Below are 19,962 nucleotides of genomic sequence, written 5' to 3' on the forward strand. Positions count from 1 at the left end.
AGCGTGCAAGCCCAATTGAGGTTATCAGCATGTCTTTCTGACCCCATCACTTTCCAACTACATGCAGCATATCAACCGGAGTGTGTTTCTACCATAATCCTCATTGATATTTCTCCAATATGTCGTGGCCGTACCATTTCATTTCTTTATCCGAAGATGACAAGCTGCACCGCCGGGAGCTGCTTGATCTTCGGGGATATTATGCACAATTGTCAATTGCTATGGTCATCTTGGCCATTCGAACTTTTCGCTTTACCACGGGATCAACCGCAAAGCGGGACGGGCCGGTTTCTGCAAAGACCCGACGATATCTTGTCTGCGGAGTGTGGCTATCATGGCTTCTAGGTCTTTCAATATGGAACAGTGGCGAGGGTATGTCTTTGTCAGCCGGCACTTTGAGGTCTATTTGAGGGTTTCGCTAACATTTCAGACTACCTTCACTTGACCAAAGCGTTGGGCCACGTTGGCTTGTCTCAACTGCCACTGCAGGTTCTGATGTCTCCAGGAGATATCTCTCACCCAGAAGCCTCATCTGTGATGTCTGTGGTGACCGGTATTCCTCAACGAGTACTAACACCGTACCATCGTCTTTTTGGTCGGACGGTTGTTGTTCTCCTGTTGGCTCACGCCACGTTATATACGCTTTTCTTCGTGCAATCTTCTCATCCGGAATTTGGCATTCTGTTCTACAAACGAGTGGAAGACCTTGATGTGCAATGCGGTATGCTCGCGATCCTTTCGGCTGCGCTTCTGTTCCTCTTCGTGCGGCCTACTTCTCAGCAAGCAACCCAATCCTTGCAAGGCACACTTCAAGAACGCAGGAAGACGTTCTACTATGGTCATGTGTCTTTGGTGGTGCTCTTATGTATTGCAGCCTACTTCCATGTTCAGCAGGCCCAAAAGTACATTCTCCAGACTCTAGCGGCTTCCATGCTTAACTGGGTGTGTTCTCGGGTGGTAGGTTAGATTCCAATTGAGGAGGTAGGCCGGGATCATATGATGTGTTGATATTGAAGCTATATTGATCAACCCATTCTCAATGTTTTCTCCGAGTTTTGGTGGTCAGCTCTTTGAAATGGCTCTAAGTATATACATGCCTATATCAATGGATCTTATGTACTCCGTACATGTGGGGGCGAGAGAGCAAGGGATCAATCAAGGAGTCTACGGAGTATATATACATGAAGGAGCCAAGTTTGTAAATATTTAGCGGAGCTCTGATGTGGCGGCTCTGCGCTAGTCAAAGTATAATCTTTCCACTCCATACATTGATCCTTCTCTTCAGCACTTCCAATAGCAGCGATTTTGTGTACATGTACCTTGTACAGGAACTATACGAAGTAGTGACACGTATGTTGTAACCCCTGCAGCTGAGTAACGCCACAGAAGGCCGCAAAAGCCCCTTCATGAATCGAGGGCCGCACAAATAAAAAGACCATAGATATTGAATCTATTTTTATTCTTCCGATCCCTTGTAACAATTCATTGGAAGTACTCCGGAAATTGTTAAACATTGTGAAGCTTACGTTAGAAAGTCTTGGCGGTGGATTTAACGATAGCCCGAGGCCAACTCTAGGCACATGGAGAACCCTCCTTAAGACCCAGCTTCGCTACCCTTCTTCATGCCTTCCTCCAATGGCAGCATGCGCATACAACGGTTGATCGTGTTGCTTGCGATTGGTGTTCTCATATGTCTTTCTCTCCTACTACTACGATCGTCGCAACCCCCAGAGAAACCCATAGACTTGCCTCCTCCCGAACCGATACAGCACCCTCAGCTCCATGCGGGGCAGAACACATATCTCCCCGAGAAGGAACACCCGATTACACGTTTGATCGCAAATGCTCAGCAGGAATTTAACCATGCGCACTCGCGACAATCGAAGACCCTGGCCGAGGCCGTGAATGAATACAAGCGCCGTTATAATATGCACCCGCCCCCATACTTTGACAAGTGGTTTGAGTTTGCACAGTCGAGAAATGTACAACTCGTCGATGAATTCGATTCCATCTATCATTCTCTACTCCCCTTCTGGGCTGTGAAGCCCAAGACGATTCGCGAAAGGGCGCGCGAAACGCTTGGATTTGACAATGCGGTGATCGGTGTCTTGATTCGCGATGGCAAGGTGTCCTTAACGGATGGAGGAGGTGCTGACAGTAAATGGCAGCGAGATGCCACCGCTGGTATGATGAAAGCCTTTGTGCAATACCTGCCTGACATGGACCTGGTGTTCAACACCCACGACGAGCCGCGTGTGATCCTCCCAAGCGAAGACCTACAGCGTCTGGTGCAGATGGCCAAGGACATTAACATTCCAGCCGCTTTCAAAAACCCGCCAATCAACGCTTGGTCTCCTCGCGCCCCAGATATGAACAAAGGCGATCGCATCGATGAGGTGCGCACCACTCGTTTCAACCGCTTCGCACACCAGCCGACCTGGACAAACTCCCGAATCTCCTGTCCGGTTGACAGCCCGGCGCGCTCACTAGACGAAGATGCGCCCGATGACGCCAATCCTTATGCGTATGGCGAACTGGGCTTCATCTACAACACTACGGCGGCCTCCGATATCTGCCACACCCCCTCTCTCCGCTCTTCATACGGATTCTTCGACCGACCCAATGCCTTTGATGTCGTTCACGACCTATTCCCTGTCTTCTCGCAGAGCAAGATTTCTAGTTTCCAGGACATTATATATCCAAGTCCCTGGTATTGGGCCGACAAGGTCCCTTACGACATTAAAAAAGACTATGCTTGGGAGGCCAAAACCGACCGGATGTACTGGCGTGGTTCAACAACCGGTGGGTACTCTCGCGCTGGTGGCTGGCGTCGCCAACATCGGCAGCAATTCGTCGACACTGTTAACGCCTTGGGCACCACCAAAATTCTCGCCCGCCAGGGGGACAGCTGGGTTTCGCAAGACGCTAATCGGGAGGCCTTCCGTGATCGTTTCGATGTCAAGTTCACCCTTATCGGCCAGTGCGACCCGGATGACTGCAACGCGCAGACTGAATACTTCGGTGTATTCAAGCAGACTGGGCAGCAAGATGCGTGGGCGCATAAATTCTTGGTCGACATCGACGGCAATGCCTTTAGCGGGCGCTTCCATGCTTTCTTGCATAGCAACAGTTTTGTTTACAAGATTGCCATTTTCCGCGAATGGCATGATGAATGGCTGAAGCCGTGGGTGCATTACGTCCCTCTCAGCTTCAAAGGCAATGAATATGTTGAGAGCATGCGATTTTTCTCCTCGGAAGAAGAGGGCAAACAGCTTGCTCCCCAAATTGCTAGCCAAGGCCAACGCTGGGCACAGCAAACCTTACGAAATGAAGATCTGGAGGTTTGGTTCTTCCGGTTGCTCCTAGAGTAAGTCTTCTATCCTTACGAGCTGTGAGAGCTGTCTGCTAACTTTTCTAGGTACGGTCGATTGGTAGACGACAACCGTGACCAACTAGGGTTTATTCTTTGATCTGTATATATTTTCTCGACGAGATCATGGCTTTTTGTTTTTGGATCCCCTGTTAATACCCTTTTCCCTTGGACTGTTTTCTACCAATAATATTCGTGCATGTGGAGGTGGCGTTCGGTATGCCATAAATTGATCCAAGGCTGTCAACTGTATACAACAGTATAATATGATTAACATTCCTGAATCCTTCTCCTTAACAAGCATCCAGAGTATCGGATAGACTCTTGCTAAGCCTCTACATTTACCGGGGATATCTCGCTGACTAAGATGTGACGATGACGGGATGGCACGACGGTCCGTTTGCCTCTGGAGCAGACCGCACGTCTTTATAAGACATCTCCCTCCCCACATGCTTACTTCTTCTGACATATGCACGTTTCCAACATGGCCAGCTCAGCACCCCGCGTATTAGCTCAGGTGTTCGTTTTCTCCTATGGTTTCTTGACGCTTATTCTTTACGGCCTCATTGCCTTGATGAAAGGTACATACTTCAAGCGCCCCACTGAAAAGGAGAAATCGGAGTTGCAGCTTGGTAAGCTAGCTATGTCTGCTTTGATATCATAAGAAATGGTTGCTGAGTCCTGACTCTACAGCTCGTAATCGGCTATGGGATTTAAGCAAGAAGTTGGATGGCCTTTCCCACCATATGCTGACATTGCAGAGTGGATTCAAATTCCACCTTGTTAGCAATGATACCCCAAACACACCAGAAACCATCAACTCTGATAAGCCATTGGTCATCCTCATACACGGATTCCCCGACAGCTGGGCGATTTGGCGACATATTATCAAAACTCCTTCTCTGCAAAATGCTGTTTCGCTCGTCGCGATTGACCTCCCCGGATATGGAGGAACAGAGAGCCTAGACAAATACAATGCGACAAATGTCCTGGAGAAGTTAACCGAGCTGATCATCACTCTACGAACTCAGTATGGTGTGGATACGGACAGTGAAAGCAACAAGAAGAGAACCATAATTGTCGCTCATGATTGGGGTTGTGTCTTGTCTATGCGCCTCGCTGCCGAAGCTCCGTCCCTGGCTCATCGGTTCATTCTCTCCAACGGACCCTCGGTGCGTAATTAGAACAATCAGCCAGTCTACCTTAGCTAATACTGTCTAGATAAAATTGATTGAGTCCAACATCCGCCGCCTGTTGTTTTCAGCCAACAAGATGCTCGGCAATGCCTGGCGTTCGCCACTGCATGCCCGCGTCCCGCTGATGCGGGCGCTCCATACTATAAACCCTCTCATCCGCCAGATTTTCCTATCCGGCTATATCTTCGCCATGCAGCTTCCAAAGCCGCTTGTTCAGTACCTTCTGACTGGAGGCAATTCATCGTTGCTCGCAAGTTGCCATCGCATCGCGTACAACAAGGACAAGTATAGTCACATCGACTTGGCCGACAGTATGGCGAGCACCATGGGCCCGTCTACCGCGGAATCAGACACTAGGACTCCTAAGGGCGATGCCTATCCTGTTTCCCTGAGCAAGCGCGCGCTCACACATGTGCTCCACATGGCGGCTTACTACCGTGATGGTGCAGCGGTGGCGCGCTGGGACAAGTCTATCGAGACGGTGGCCAGTCTGCACAGTATTGCATCCGGAACACAGCGAACGAGCAGCGGAGCCGGATTATTTGATGCAGGTCCTCCTGGGGCTTTCAAAGCTAATACCACAATTTTCTGGGGTCAGGAAGATATCGCGCTTGATGCGAGGATCTGTCTTGATGGGATGAGTGATTATTTGGTACAGGGGTCTCAAGTTGTGCTGCTCCCTCGTACTGGACATTGGACTCCAATTGAACGCGAGAGCGGCGCCGCTTTGATCAAGGCTATTCAGTGGGCTGCCCAGGGCGAAAATGGGGATATCGAGACGGCCTTGCATACTTGCTATCCTGGTGCCCAGGTGACGCTTTCGCGATAAACAGACAATAAATTGGTCAAGTTACCTAGGTAGATTTGAAGTCGTATGTGTCCGCTAAGACCGTTTCAAAGTGTGTGTATGAAGCTGAACTATTAGAAATCGCGAGATGAAGCAGAAGAAATATCTGCCAGGTACGTCGGGGAGGTCGAGACCGTGATTTACCCGGTGAAGGGGAAGAGGGGCCAATCTCCACTTTCCAATGCCCCAGCTCTTATTTTACGTACTTCTCTCCGGTGCTTCTGCGTCTGCGTCTGCATCTGCTTTACTTTTCCTTTGGCTTTTGCTTTGGAATTTCCGTGTTTTCTCTTAGCTCTACCCTCACACAGCATGCTGTGAAATCCTCCTGTTTTCGTCCCCCTCGAATCTGCGTCCGGCCCAGGTACCACAGTCGGTGTATCCCATTCCTAGTCCGAACTGTCATTGCCAATTGACAGGTTAAACATAGCCTGCTCTCTTCTTTCGATTTTCTTCTTTTTACTCCTTTGATCAGGGAATCGTGGTTCTGCTGTTGGAATCGTGGCATGATGGTTTCCAACGGCAATGCAGTCTACTGCACGGTAATTACCCCCCTTTCGTATGCTCATGGTGCAGACTGACGATGGAATAGCTTCTATTGAGCGATAATTATCTTCCAGGTAGGTCTTTCTTGACCCATAGAAAGGTTTCAATCGCTCAATAGTCAGGTGCTATGGTTCTGGCCCATTCCTTACGCGACAATGGTACAAAAGCGAGGTTGGTAGCGATGTTTACGCCAGACAGACTACAGTCCTCCACCATCGACGAGCTCAAGGTATGTACGGCAACCCCAAAATTCGAATAGTCTTTCTAACATTATAGACCGTATATGACGAGCTGATCCCAGTGAGCTCCATGGTAAACGAGACACCGGCGAACCTTTGGCTCATGGACCGCCCAGATCTGATCGCTACATTCACCAAGATCGAGCTCTGGCGCCTCACGCAATACCAGCGTGTCGTGTACATTGATTGCGATGTTGTGGCTCTTCGCGCCCCCGACGAGCTCTTATCACTAGAAGCGGACTTTGCCGCTGCGCCCGACGTTGGCTGGCCGGATTGCTTTAATAGCGGAATGATGGTCCTCCGACCTAATCTGCAGGACTATTATGCGCTAAAGGCCCTCGCCCAGCGAGGTATTAGCTTTGATGGCGCCGACCAAGGACTGCTGAACATGCATTTCCGAGACTGGCATAGGCTAAGCTTCACGTATAATTGTACGCCAAGTGCCAATTACCAGTACATCCCTGCATACAAGCATTTCCAGAGTACCATCAGTCTTATTCATTTTATTGGTGCTCAGAAGCCGTGGAACATGCCGAGGCAGGTTGTTCCACTGGAGTCCCCGTACAACCAGCTTCTAGGCCGGTGGTGGGCTGTCTATGACAGGCACTATCGATTACCATTCGTAAGTGAGCTGGGAGATCGCGAAGAGTTTGACTGACAGCCTTAGATCGAGAGCGTCCCAGTCGAAACGAAGAAGACCGCGATTGTGCAAGGTGAGGAAGTCCATGCCTCTACCCATGGCCACGCCCCTCATTATGAAACACGGTCGACGTCTGAATGGCAGCAGCCCGGCCATGTTAAAGATCCAGCAAGCTTCTACGAGGAATCGCATCAAGCACATGTGGTTGAGCATGGCCATTCAGAACTGCATCATGAGCATCCCGATTCTGCCAAGGTACACCATGCTCCTGCGCCTATATTGAGCATGGTCCCTCAATATGTTCGGGGAGAGGAACATGTATCAACGTTTATACCGCCATTGCCTCCTGCGCCAATAGCCTTTGCGCCTCGGGTGAGCCACGAAACATATGAGACGCAAACGCAGACGCAGCTACAACCACAGCCGCAGATACAATCGCAGCTGCAACAGCAGACGCAATCGGAAACACCGACAGAGACATATCACTCCGATGGCTATATTCACCAACCGCAACCGATTGCTCCAATTATTGACTATCAACCGGCCCCATCTCCAACTCCAGAGGCTCCAGTCTTTGAGGCACCCAAAGCCGAATGGGATCCTGCTCGGTGAGTATTTATACCTTGTTATTCCCCACGGTGCTAATATCCCACAGAGAGCCACCGCCGGTCAATACAATCCCTGAAGGTTTCAGTTTACAACAGAAGACCTACAATATGTCCGAAGACACGCATTTATTCCAGCCTCCTTCGTCCTATCCGGAGGCACCGAAAAACATGTACTATCAAGTTCCAGCTAAACCGAAACCGCAACAAACCACGGTCTTTCCTTGGGAGATCCATGCCCCAAAACCTACGCGCGTGTTCGCTTACGAGGCTCCTGTAGAGGCTCCTGCGGAGTACGAGAATACTCCAGTGATATCCAAGGAACTGGAGCAGCTCTCGATCCAAAGCGAGCCATCCCATCCTGTGCCCTCCCCCTCCTATACTCGTGTCCCCTTCGAACCAAGTGCCGAATCATGGCAAACATACAACCGATCCAATGCATGGGACGAGGACCCCGAGATCCAGCGCTACATTGAGACAATACAATCCCAACGCGTACAATCTAAAGTGACAAGCCCAGGAGCCAATTCCGACAGCCCTGGGATATCACCGCCAGTCGCAGGCCGCCGACCCAGCACCAAGATTACCGACTTCCCAACTGATGCCGAACGTCCCAGTCTGCCTGTCACGCCGGCCCCAATCCACCGCACCAGCTACGGAGACGAGGCCTCTGGTACAGCCGCTTTCCCTACGGCAGAGGGCGTGCCTAACCAGGAGGAATGGGTGGGTATCACGGTTGACATGTTCTCTTCTCTCCTCACCGCAGCATACTTATTGTGGCGGTCTATAGAATCCCCTGGCTCAGCTCGAGGAGCTGCGCCGTCGGCACTCGGAGGCGTTGGAGGACCCCGAGCAGCTGTTTAGACGGCTTTCCGCTGTCTCAGATCGTGAAAGTTGACAGTATTTATTTTCCTTTTATTTTCCTTTTTGGCCTTTTTGAATTCTCGATGATTTGATTTGATTGATCTAATGATGGATCCTTAACTAGCATATGTACTCCCATCTTGCTTGGTTGTTTTTCTTGCATATGCATATTTATTGGAATTTTCTTGGATAATAGTTTGTTCTGAAATAATAATGGTGATGCTCAAAGCATTGAGTCGTTTCTATTTGCCAGCTAGAATGTCCTTGCATTCATGCCACTCGTTGATCAACCCGTAAGATTGAAGGATATATAAAGCAGTACCCACAGGAGTTCCACCTTGTTTTCTTTGTTTGTTCCTCAGCTCAAATAGGCATGCCTAGATGTACAGGTTATTCTAAGAGGTTTGATATGTTGTCTACATGTTCTCCGTAGGTAGATCTATATCCCGAGGTCAATGACGGAGTACATCTCCCTGATCATTTCCAGTTCCTCAATTATAGTCGAGCCGAGGCAACGCCAGCAGGTTCATAAGCGTTCTGGATTTCATTCACTCTGCATACCACAAAGTGGAGGTAATCGATGACCACGCATAGAAACGGAGAACAAATTTCAAGGCCATGATCCCATTATTAAACGCCTGATATGCAATGGTAAAAGAAGAGTTTCCTCCCAATATACCAAAGATAGATTCCCCGCAAGCTGATTTCCGAGTGTCGGGCCAATACAAATTATGAGATAGCGAAGAAAGGGCTTTGAAGGTCATGTAATTTTGATTGCGTGAGGTAGAGTATCAGGTTAGGTTAGGACAGATGGAAAAAACATTTACTCCTGAGCGAAAGTCTCCGCAGAACCCTCGGCCTCAGCGGCCTGCTGCTCAGCAAGACGCTGCTGCTCAGCAGCCTGCTGGGCAGCAAGAGCCTTGGCACCGTAATCCTGGCTCATGGGCTGGAGAACGGGCTGCTCCTCCTTGGGCTCGATGATGGTGACCGAGTCGGGGAGGGTCTTCTGGGGGCCGGCCTTGCCCTCGGGGTCGGAACCGCGCATGATCTTAACCTTGATACCGAGGACACCCTGGCGGAGGAGAACGTGACGGGTAGCGGAGTCAATGAACTCCTTGGCGGGCTGACCGGAGTGGATCATGAAACCGTCCTATTTGACGTGTTAGCACCATATACAAAAGAACCCCTTTTCTTTGAAACTGGCGTTCTCGATCGAATCGCGGATTTCCCGATGCGTAGACGTACAGTGAACTTCATGGACTTGGCACGGGCGGCACGGAGCTTTCCGGACACAACAACCTCGCAACCCTTAGCACCGGACTCCATGATGAAACGGAGGACACCGTAGCAGGCACGACGGACGGCAAGACCGTTCAGGAGCTTGTAGCGGAGGGACTCGCACTGAGCGACAGCGGAGAGACCGCGGTTCTGGACCTTGGCGGCGTAGAGGGAGACGGAGTTCTCGGGGAACTTGAAGCGCTTCTGGATGAGGGAGGTGAGCTCGCGGATGCGGCGACCCTGCTCACCGAGAACCTCCTGGGTGTGGGTGGCACGGACAACTGTGGAAGCCCGTTAGCATCAAATTTCCCACTCGATTTTCCGCATATCCAAATCGCGATCGTGAATTGTTCTTTCTTTGTCCCTCCTCTTGCCACAATTTCAACCAGCAATTCCCAAGCGATCAAACAGGAGGTATTTTCGGGGTCGAGACGTACTGATGTCGGTGACAGTGGGAGTCACACGGACTTCCACACCGGAGTAGCCCTCCTCGGCCAGCTCGCGCTGGAAGAACTCGTTCAGCTCGGCATAGAAGACACCGTCGGCGACGAACTTTCTGCGCTTGGAGATAGCACCCTGAACAGCGGCCATTTTGACGTTCCTGGTGTTGGTGGAATCGGGGTTGTCGACGGAGGGGAGGTCGTGGTCGGGAGACTTCAATTCTGAGAGTGTATTATTTAGTGGGGATTTTTCGGGACTAGGGCTGCTTGCCCGTTTGGGCCAGGGCTCAACCCTCGCTTGCCGGCGCCATCCCGCTTTGGTCCTAGTGTTGCAACCTTATCGTTCAGGCATAACTAAGGCAATAAGGCAGCAACATTTATAACATCTTACTATCCCGACGTCATTGGACGGGCCACTCTACATAAGGGCTGATTAACTAAAGGCGTACAGGACACACGCATAAGACGAAGTTGTAAATGATCAAAAATCACGAATGATCCCTGTGGTTACCCCCTGTTTATTGCATCTCTACTTCCAACTCGGTCGGTTTGTCGGTGCGCGCTGCTTGGAATGCGAGCTTAGATATGCCCGACGTCACGGCTGCCGTCCGCGACGTCTCAGTGATTTTGCCAGCACTGGCTGACCCTGCCGTCTCAATACCACTCAGCACTGTGCTTTCTGGGCTGTCACTGGGAGCGAACGAAGAACGGGGGCCATTCATCTCTGCATCTGTTCGGCCAAATACCTCATTCCACCATCGGGTTTCATTAACCCGGGGGAAGATGAGTCTCTCTTTGCCGCGCTGATGGTCATCAATGATAGGATCATATTGGAGATTTGTGAACTCTCCCCGGCGAGCGAGGAAGTAGTCCCAAACGCTACGGGTTCGTTCACGAGCCTTGCAATCCACACGTTCTTTTTCACTGTTGAACAAAAATGTTCCAAATTGACAGGAGTAGAGATGATAGAGAAGTCGTCTCAAGAAACGCTCATTAAACTCAAATCGTGTGGGATGTTGGTGAAGCAGCTGATAGGTCGCGTCCAAGAACTGGTGGAACACAGGGCTTGTTTCCTTTGGTTTAGTTATTTCCTTTTCGGGCATCCCCAAGCGCGGCGTAGTGGCCTTTTTGATAGGGGGATCAGAGTCATAACTCTGAAGCTCCCCATCTGAGTCGGGCAAGGAGTCACGGCTGGTGTTGTCGCGACCAAAGAATCCTTTCGCACTGAGGAATGCATTTTCAAGGGCCTTCCCTGCACCTCCTCCATCGCCAAAGGCGCGATTTGGGTCCCCGCCAATGCGTTCATTTTCAATCTGGAACCATTTCTCGCTGTTCAGATGACCAGACCGATGTCGGAACATATGTCCAAACGAAAGCCAGTCTTTTTCTACCAAAACCATGAAGCCCTCTAGCGTCCTAAAGTAGGGATCCAGGCAAATCTGGCTCAGTGCACTGAGCTGGCTTGTGCGATCCCAGCCATCAGAGCAGTGAATCAGGACATGAGAGTGAGTCAGACCAACTTGACGGGTGATTATCCTGGCCCCTTCCAAGATCCCGCCAATGTGCTTCAGCCAGCCGCTGCGCGCTAATTGGTCACGATTTGGCCCTAATGGGGTGACGTCTGATTCTTTCAAAGCATCTATCACCTTATTCAGAGAGTCTCGCATGACGTGGATGTTGTCAATACCAAGATATGCTTTGGTGGCGAATTTGTAATTATCCATGTTCTCTGATCCAAGCCCAACGGCTTGCATGGCAAATGCATTCACCGTGGGCCGTGCGTCTACAATCAAATTCGACTGTTGAGCGCCATATATCGAGCGATGTTCTTCAGGGTCACCCCTTGCAGCGGCTAGCAAGTCGTCCTCAAGTTCCTCGGGATTATTCAACTCAGGGACCATCACCTGGCTTGTCTCGGGGCTGTTGGTATCAGTTTCTTTCTCTGGGGTTGAGAAGCTTGCCAAGGGTCGTTCGGAGCGGGAAGTCAAGAAAATAGCAGAGAGAAGCTTTTCATCTTGGATGCTTCGGTTCTGGCGGACACCGACCAGCGGTTGTGAGCTCCTGGTGATGGTGCAATTATTGACAGGATGAAAGTATGTGAGAGCAGGGATTCGTGCTCGAGATCGATAGCGCCCTGCGTAATTAAGTGTATTGTCGGAGATGGAACAAGGGACGGGAATGAGAGCGGGATAGGTCGGAGAGAACTAGAGATGTCAGTAAAATGAAGAGCATATTTAGTGGGTTAAGCAGAAGTACCTCGTAGTTCGTATTTATCTCTGAAAGACGCCAGGCTTTTCCCTCATCTAAGCAACCCTGACGCGCCCATTCTTTGCGCGGATCATACAGCTCCCATCCATTAAACTCTTTCTCTGGTGGGGGAGGTTGGTAGCTGAAGGCGTAAAGTTTATCAATGCGACTGGATTTGCATGTCCACTGCTTGATGCTTTCAAACACGTCTCGTGCTTTGTGCTCATTTAAAAAGTAAAAACAGACAAAAGTGAAGTCCCGACATCGTAGGCGGATGGAGGAGAGCTGGCGGGAGGCGCCGGGAGCTGGTCGTAGGGTGCAGAAAGCGATTATAGGGTATGTAATCCAGAGCTCTCTAGGCCTTGTTACCACACCCTTTATCTGATCTTCTGGAGAGGTTGGTGGGATGTGCGAAAAGATGAGGTGGTGAGGGGTTAGATGGAGAGTACCATCGACCTGCTCTCCACGGCGAGCCAAGGTCACATTGTCAACCTGGAGGAACATAGTTAGTGATATGTTTGCAGGCAGTAGAAGCAGATTGTCCGAACCTTAGCAACCCGTGTTTTCTCCATGCCGTGTGAATCACTGGCGCGTGATCTTCATGCTGAATATGCTCGGGCAACAGTAAAAGGAACCGAATCAGATGCCCTAATAGGAATCGCAAGTGCGAAAAGCCCGTCTAATATGTATTGTAGCCGTTGAACCGAATCCGTTGGTTTAAAGCAGATATGGGGAGCGCGGAGTAGTTGGGACAAGAAGGTGTTACACGTCACGGGCCTTGAGTGTGGGGCCTCGCCGAGGTCACACTTCCAACGTCTACATTTTTGCCTCTTTCGCCAATGGAAATCAGCTCGGTCTTTGGTTTTGGCCTTGGCCATGGACTACTCAGGTGCTACTACGGAGTAGAACTTGATCAAGCTACCTGGTCAGCCTGTGGAGATATCCTGCTTGATCTAGCCTCAAAATTAATCGCATGAACCATATCGGAAGCTCAAGAGGATACGCAATATGTTAGCCATAACCAGCAAATGATGACAGCGGCAAGCTTTATATTTCGGCCCAGTGAATGGTCTTCTCATAGGAGATCAAGTGCAAGTTTATACTTATCGAGAATTAAATTCTTATGTAGGACGAGCCGAGAGCCTTGATCTGTAGAAAAAGATACCGCATCAATGGCTTTGGAAGAGGGATTAAGGCTCTAATCGCTCATTCTAGACTATGGAGTATTCTCTCAAGAGACTATATGCGAGATGGTCATCCTGGAATGAAGGGAATGGGGGGGGGGGTTGATTAGGGCCTACCACCACGGCGTTGTATAGCAGAATCGCATCTTGGTCTTTTCGTGCATATTTCATTCTTTTGTTTTTTTGGGCTAATCAAAAGCGTTCTGCAGAGAACTTGAACCTCCTTATAGAACTCGGAATTGCCCAGCTTGTCCTATTGATACCCTCACGGTTACGGGGCGTCCACTGTCATGTAGTTGATTCAACCTATAGTAGATAGTATAAGCAATAGGCCTATTCCAACACCAGAGCTACTTATTGCCAACTTGATATGCCATTGAACATGTATAAACATCTTCGAGCCTGACCAACTGATACCCTTCAAATGTTTGAACTCTATCGACATCTATGTTTCATTTCCGCCAAAAGCATAGTGAGTGGGATTCAAGAGGTCACCACACCCCGACTTGTATTCCGATGGATATAAAAGACCATCAAAGGGTGAGATGAGTTATCGTTTTGGGCAACGTCATGGAAAAGGCGATCTTTCAGGAACGTGAATGGAAAGCGTGTCTGAGATGTCGTGGGCTAAATGAACCGCTGCCATCGCCCTTGGAATATTACCCTGTGGATGATCAAAGATCGTTATGGTAGGCTTAGTACCTGCATGTCAATGCATATAAATCAGTGAAGATGTCTGCTCGGGGAGATTCCCCTCTAACATAAAGTCTCAGAACACAGTCTGTGTCCAAACCAAGTGGATATTCTACATGTAATATACATTAAATACAGCCCCCAGACGCCGCCACCCCACACGGAGGTGGCCATTGATGCACGCTGTACAAGATTCAATCAAAAAGCGACTCGTGCCGTTCATTCGTATGCCCACTGTTGTGGATTTTGAATGCCATGTCACATGCCGCATTGTAGAACGAATGGAACTCATTATCCAGCAGCTCAGATTGATCAGTCTCCATGCCGAGAGTAACTTCATGTGTCCGAGCGGAGAGGAAGGGACCGCTCTCGTAATACTGGTAGTCAAGTGGTCGCCCATCAAAGTCATACTTTTGGACAATAGCACCCCGAATGTCATTGAGTGGAGGGAACATATATTCAACAGTGACACTGTCCTCTGAGATTGGTTCGCCTGATTCATTGGTCTGGGTCTTCTGGAAGGCATGTTGTTGGGCAAGATCCCGTGGAAGAGAGATGTTGCAAAATGTAGGAGGTGGAACAGGGCTACCTGAAGCCTCACTGCTGGAGAACGAGCTCTGAAGCGAGCTTTTGAGGCTTTGTAGCAATGCCTGTGTCTCTGGCGAGGGCAAAGCTTCATGTGGCGTATGTTCAAAGAGGCCTTGTGTTGAATCTGAATGAGATGGCTCGGGGAAGAGATCTTGGGAAACAGTTCGTGTGAAACGGAGATCCAACCCGTTTTCTGGAAGCAGATAGTCGACACTGTTGGTGGCAAGGATAGCCTTTACGCTGTGGATGTCGATGCCATCAGAGTTTGAGTTCATGGCCACTGCAATTTCGAGTTCAGGGAGGGATCCTGTGTTGGAAGTGGGGGACAACCGGAATCGATATAGTTGTGCTTCGTTCTTTGGGGGGATAGGCGAAAGTGAGTTGATGAAACTAGACACAAGAGGGGCACCATTTGTGAAAGTCCGTGGAAGAGATAGTTTCCCTAACTGTGCTGGGCTGATGGCCGGATCATCAAAAGACTGCTTTTGCATGAACAAGCATTTGCCAACCACGGCTGCCACAGATTCATGTAAGCCAGTGAGGAGATCGGTGTTGGGGACATCCACTCGGAGCAGTTTCAAAAGCTCATCAGAGAGTCGTGTTTGGTGTTTATCGAAGAAGGGCGTTTCGAGACTTTCTGCCTCTGCATTTTGACTTGAAGACATGGCCCAGCGGAACCACGACTTTTGCCGCTCAAACCACGAAGCATGAATGTCCGGTTTGTAGCTATAAGCACTGGCAAACTCCGATGCAGGTAAATAAGTAGAGAAGGGTGTGGATGGAGATGTGATGTTGTTGCACAAGGCCAAATTCAAGGTTCTCCGAGCATTCTCTGCTCCTAACTTATTCTCTGCAAGATAAAGGATTTTTTCAGGGAATTTGGAGCCTTTATGTTCCACGAACACTCCGTATGTGTTGTTAACCCATTCCAAAAATTCCGAGTTGAAGGTCTGGCTGATACTCTCTCCGTGAGTAGATGCGCTAAATCCAAGATCATCCTCGCGGATTCTGACGGTGGAATCGATGATAACCTCACGAACAGACTCGCACTCGTTTCGCTTTCCGGTAAGTAAGACCACGCCCTCAGATTGGATGACTTCAATCCCACAGCCATGGAGACTGGCCAGCTCATGGAAGGAAAAGTGCTCAGCATGTAGGAGCAAGGATATAGATCGAATTGGTATGCTGAATTCCAGCTGGCCGAGCTCTCCATCAACCACCAACTGCCAACAGTCCCTGACAATCGTATCTGCAAGCATGGCCTTTCCCTTGAGCCCCTTGGACGAGGCTGATCCTTTGCCTTGACTCCAAGTCCACCCTTTGTCTTCTAATACAACATTACGTCTGTATTCCGAAATATAATCCGATAATTGCTTGTTTGTGAAAGAGGATGCCAATTGTGACCACAATGCCTTGAAAACCCTAGCAGGCAGTGTTTCTCCGAGGTGATATGATTCACGAATCTCATCAATTCTCTCCTGGACCGAGGAATCACTGAGAGATGAGTTCTCATCATCAAGATCATCCAAAATGGAGCTGATCGTGCTGTGAGGTTCATTCTGGAGATCTTGCTTGCGATTGCGGTCTATCCGGCGGCGACGTGGAGGAACAACAACAATCTGTCCTGGTTTCCCAAGCGAGTCCACATCTAGTGTGTGAGTATCTCCTCGATACTTCTCATCACGTTTCGAGTCGCGGATTCGTTCGGAGTTGGGTTTGCTCGGTTCGCGCGGGTAATCGCGACTCCAATTACTCTGGTATCGAGTAAGGACGGCGCAGGGGTATGGCAAAAATGGTCTCCGGCATGGGAGTGATTGGAAGCTCAGAAGCCCCAGTTTATTCCCTGCGGGACGTCGAAGCATGACAGCAAAATAGGTATATTGCACACGTACAATGTACAGAAGGCAAATTATCCTGCGATCGCTTTTCTCCGGCGATAATCGCGGCGCTAGGCCGCGATAAGAAACTGGTTTCTGCCTCAGGCTTCAATGTTCTAGAACGCGATATCTATGTACAATGCTCTCGGACGAACAATTGTATTATCCCACAAGGCTCAAATTGCTAACCGAAACACAATTTAATAAGATAGATTTTGACAGATATAGTACATGACACACAAGGTGGAGTTCATTCTCTCGGTACAGCCTCCCAGCTGCGTAAGTCATCCCTCACGTCGAACTCGGAAAGCTCATTGCTTGTGTCTGGTATTTTCCATCCTCGGCTTTTTACCCCCTCATAAAGCTGCTGCTCAAGGCTTCCACCTTTCTTTGAATGCCCAAGTGCAGCAAGAGAGTCTGGGGTCTTGCTCCTACTGCTTGATCGGTTACTGGAAGAACTTTTGGGGCGCCGCTCGAAGCTCGGGGACAACATTTTACCAGAGCGGCCAGAGCGGCTTTGCCTTGGGGCTGTCTCTTGAGTCAGCAGAGAGTCTCGATGCCCTTTCGTTGAAATTTCGGCGTTGGCATTGTGTGCGTCATTTTTCCAGCAAGAGCTTCCAGCAAACAGTTCTTCGATCAGCTTATCGGCAGGTAGATCACCGGCTCTGGAGGACCACGATGCTGCCAAAGTTCGCCGATACATATCTTGCATATCCGCAATCTCCCGGCTCTTGGTATCAATTGAGGGTAACCGACCAAGTTCATCGGCGTCGATCGGCTGCTCGGTGGGATGAATCACCCCGGCGATTCCTCCGAACACGGTGGCAGACTTCAGATGTGGTCTTTTATAATTAGTATTGAGAGTATGGTTGAGAACTCATGCTTAGAATTTCAGCTCACGTTGTGAAGTTGCGGTCTCCTTCTAGCTGGCGCATTGCAATTCCGATTTTGACAGTGCTGTTCACTTTGCTTTCGTTCATCAGATACCGCCGAATAATGCCCTCATCCTCGTCGGTCTTGTCCACGTATTCGGCAAGATTGAGTTTGATTTTGCCCAGCACATTCTTTTGGGAGATGGCCGACGAGGTGAACTCTTGTATGACTTCAAAGGTGATATCGCACTCATGAAGGACTAATGCCCTATCAATTGTAAGCTTTACTTGAAGACATTTCTCATAGCCCCAGTAAGCGCGATGATCTGACAGAATTGATTTCTCTGTGTTTCCTTGGTGTTCAGTGGCACTTGACGACGGCAATCGCCATCGCACAAAAGCAACACTATTGCCTAGAGGGACATTGTTGATATCAATGATCTTTTCGAAGTTAGAAATATTGGCAGCAGCTCCTCAATCTGCCTAGGATACATACCCTCAAATTGAGCTCGAATCGAGGCTGTGGCAGAAGTCAGTCATATATGTATTTCCTCCAGCTTCCAAGGTCCATCTAGTATCTTACTCTTCTGTTCTTGGGGACTACAAGGATGTTAGCATGCATCAGTCAAGAAGTATAAAGGAGCATACCAAATGCCTGCATGATGTTGGTCACGTCACGATGCCCACGCTTGTTAGAACTTCAATTACAGAAACGCCAGCTGGCCCGCTCAGGACCTGCCTAAGGGATATTTCTCAATCTGGAGCTGATCACAAGCTCAAAAAGCATGAATATCAAACCTCAAGCAGTGACAGAGTGCTCATTTGTCTAAAAGTCCTCCCCGCATGCGCCAACACCATGGGCGGTGAAATGCCATGATGCGGCAAAATCGGTAACCCGCGTCCAGACTCGCGAGTTCACTTCTACTCCGACACCCACCTATTCTTTGTATTTTTGAAACAACAACTCGTTATTTTGTTGCAATACATTCCCATCCGTCAGGGTTTCATCTCTCTACAGCCATGGTGAAGCCTGAAGTCACCCCTCCAGCTCCTTCTCCGCCAGCCCCAGCTTCGGCCATTCCTTTAGATTCAACGACACGCACCACCCCAATACACGCAGAGCTTGCCGAGATCAAAGTTCCAGATGGGCCACTGCCGTCATACCGATATCACCCCGTGACATGCCAGCCCATCGAACCTCAAGATTATCAAAGTGAACTTAAAGAACTCGAAGAGGAGTACAAATCACCAGAGGCCGCGCTTCGCGCACAGGAACAAATTGCCAAAGAGGTTCAAGAGAAGATTGCGAGTGCCCAGCGGAAACGAGAAGAGGTTCAAAAGTCTATAGACAAAAAGGTCAAGGAGCGAGACACCGAGATGAAGGTCGTATCCAAGTTTCAAGAGACCAAGGTGGCGGATATTCCGTCTTGAAGGAGACGATAGTAATATCTCTTCTAATTATTTGGAATCCAAAACAAACATCAAGACTTGAAATTTAGTCTGGTTGCCGCTCCCAGTGGACAAGTCACTTTCACGGAAGACACTTCAATCGTTCTCACGCGTGTGGTCGTCGATGATTGGAGTCGAGGCTACTTTCTCGTCGTTCACCTAGGTACGTCGATTACCCACTCACCAATTATGGATTATCTCCTCGCCAACACGTTCCAAGGAGAGAACCCACTTTTCTCACTCACAAATGTGGGGAGATACCCGACACGCAACGAACGCTTATCCACTGTGTCAGAGTTTTGCTTGATGAAAACGCGTAAAGCCTTCCATGCGATATGCAATAGGCTTCTTGGCCGTGATCACTTGTCAAATCAAACATCATTGCCTCTGTCGGGGACTCAAGATCGGATCAACAATGGCAATAGCTCGCGCGAAGAACATCCCAATCTCTCGGCTAAATTGAGGAGCTGTTACCACATGTCAAATAAACTCTCCTCTACAAGATAGCACAGACAATTCGAACCTTTGAGGTCCCAAATATCCCGATAACGTGTCTTTCCATTCGTTTGCTTTTGAAAGTCACCTGGGAACTCATGTGTACCATTAATCTCCATCTATTGACATGAAAATTTTGTTCCGGACGGAGTTAACGGAAAACAAAACATCAACAACACTCTCTACAACGAATCGAGCAGCTTCATGGCGAGCAGAAAGATCTAGCTCAGAGTCAGAGCACATTCAGTGGGTCAAATAGGGGGGAGGGTTGGGAAATACCTCTGGAGCATGAGCATCCTCGATTAGAGTCTAGGTCTGGTCTCATTGCCAACTTGGACATGAGCAGTTTGTCGGTATCAGCGAGGAGACCACCCACCTGAAATTTTGATGACAGGCGAGAATCGGTGACGAGAGACAATCCATACAAATTCCCAGTGTATGCCTATATGTATCTATATGTTAGGCTCGCTTCTACCATCTAAATTTTCAAATAGATTGAGCGCATTCAGAATCAGATAAGTTCTATAACAAATCT

At 49.3% G+C, this 19,962-nt stretch overlaps 9 protein-coding genes across 9 annotated transcripts; 5 read left to right on the forward strand and 4 right to left on the reverse strand.

Annotated features, from left to right (window-relative positions):
* Positions 1-119: 119 nt before the first annotated feature.
* N7457_009264 (putative metalloreductase Fre8) lies at positions 120-966 on the forward strand (the record flags this gene model as incomplete). The annotated part of the gene is made up of 2 exons (XM_057180307.1): positions 120-372; positions 431-966. The coding sequence occupies 2 exons, from the start codon at positions 120-122 to the stop codon at positions 964-966; spliced, it is 789 nt and encodes a 262-aa protein (XP_057028693.1).
* A 656-nt stretch (positions 967-1,622) lies between these two features.
* Positions 1,623-3,470, forward strand: N7457_009265 (putative capsule-associated protein CAP1; the record flags this gene model as incomplete). Its single annotated transcript, XM_057180308.1, has 2 exons — positions 1,623-3,367; positions 3,419-3,470. The coding sequence occupies 2 exons, from the start codon at positions 1,623-1,625 to the stop codon at positions 3,468-3,470; spliced, it is 1,797 nt and encodes a 598-aa protein (XP_057028694.1).
* A 384-nt stretch (positions 3,471-3,854) lies between these two features.
* N7457_009266 (alpha/beta fold hydrolase) lies at positions 3,855-5,395 on the forward strand (the record flags this gene model as incomplete). The annotated part of the gene is made up of 3 exons (XM_057180309.1): positions 3,855-4,002; positions 4,064-4,542; positions 4,592-5,395. 3 exons carry the CDS (start codon positions 3,855-3,857, stop codon positions 5,393-5,395), a joined length of 1,431 nt encoding a protein of 476 aa, XP_057028695.1.
* Positions 5,396-6,083: 688 nt separating this feature from the next.
* N7457_009267 (uncharacterized protein) lies at positions 6,084-8,304 on the forward strand (the record flags this gene model as incomplete). The annotated part of the gene is made up of 4 exons (XM_057180310.1): positions 6,084-6,185; positions 6,233-6,817; positions 6,863-7,443; positions 7,491-8,304. The coding sequence occupies 4 exons, from the start codon at positions 6,084-6,086 to the stop codon at positions 8,302-8,304; spliced, it is 2,082 nt and encodes a 693-aa protein (XP_057028696.1).
* Positions 8,305-9,127: 823 nt separating this feature from the next.
* Positions 9,128-10,173, reverse strand: N7457_009268 (40S ribosomal protein uS3; the record flags this gene model as incomplete). The annotated part of the gene is made up of 3 exons (XM_057180311.1): positions 9,128-9,454; positions 9,550-9,863; positions 10,020-10,173. 3 exons carry the CDS (start codon positions 10,171-10,173, stop codon positions 9,128-9,130), a joined length of 795 nt encoding a protein of 264 aa, XP_057028697.1.
* Positions 10,174-10,540: 367 nt separating this feature from the next.
* On the reverse strand, positions 10,541-12,841 carry N7457_009269 (phosphatidylinositol-3-phosphatase YMR1; the record flags this gene model as incomplete). Its single annotated transcript, XM_057180312.1, has 3 exons — positions 10,541-12,226; positions 12,279-12,761; positions 12,818-12,841. 3 exons carry the CDS (start codon positions 12,839-12,841, stop codon positions 10,541-10,543), a joined length of 2,193 nt encoding a protein of 730 aa, XP_057028698.1.
* A 1,499-nt stretch (positions 12,842-14,340) lies between these two features.
* On the reverse strand, positions 14,341-16,596 carry N7457_009270 (putative respiratory complex assembly protein Rmp1; the record flags this gene model as incomplete). The annotated part of the gene is made up of 1 exon (XM_057180313.1): positions 14,341-16,596. The coding sequence occupies one exon, from the start codon at positions 16,594-16,596 to the stop codon at positions 14,341-14,343; it is 2,256 nt and encodes a 751-aa protein (XP_057028699.1).
* A 265-nt stretch (positions 16,597-16,861) lies between these two features.
* Positions 16,862-18,144, reverse strand: N7457_009271 (N-terminal C2 domain-containing protein; the record flags this gene model as incomplete). Its single annotated transcript, XM_057180314.1, has 4 exons — positions 16,862-17,453; positions 17,512-17,896; positions 17,980-18,003; positions 18,132-18,144. 4 exons carry the CDS (start codon positions 18,142-18,144, stop codon positions 16,862-16,864), a joined length of 1,014 nt encoding a protein of 337 aa, XP_057028700.1.
* A 359-nt stretch (positions 18,145-18,503) lies between these two features.
* N7457_009272 (uncharacterized protein) lies at positions 18,504-18,914 on the forward strand (the record flags this gene model as incomplete). The annotated part of the gene is made up of 1 exon (XM_057180315.1): positions 18,504-18,914. The coding sequence occupies one exon, from the start codon at positions 18,504-18,506 to the stop codon at positions 18,912-18,914; it is 411 nt and encodes a 136-aa protein (XP_057028701.1).
* Between the last annotated feature and the right edge of the window lie 1,048 nt (positions 18,915-19,962).

The sequence above is a fragment of the Penicillium paradoxum genome (assembly GCF_028828445.1).
Source record: "Penicillium paradoxum strain IBT 22861 chromosome Unknown utg000007l_segment0_segment0, whole genome shotgun sequence".
NCBI classification, from domain to species: Eukaryota; Fungi; Ascomycota; class Eurotiomycetes; order Eurotiales; family Aspergillaceae; genus Penicillium; species Penicillium paradoxum.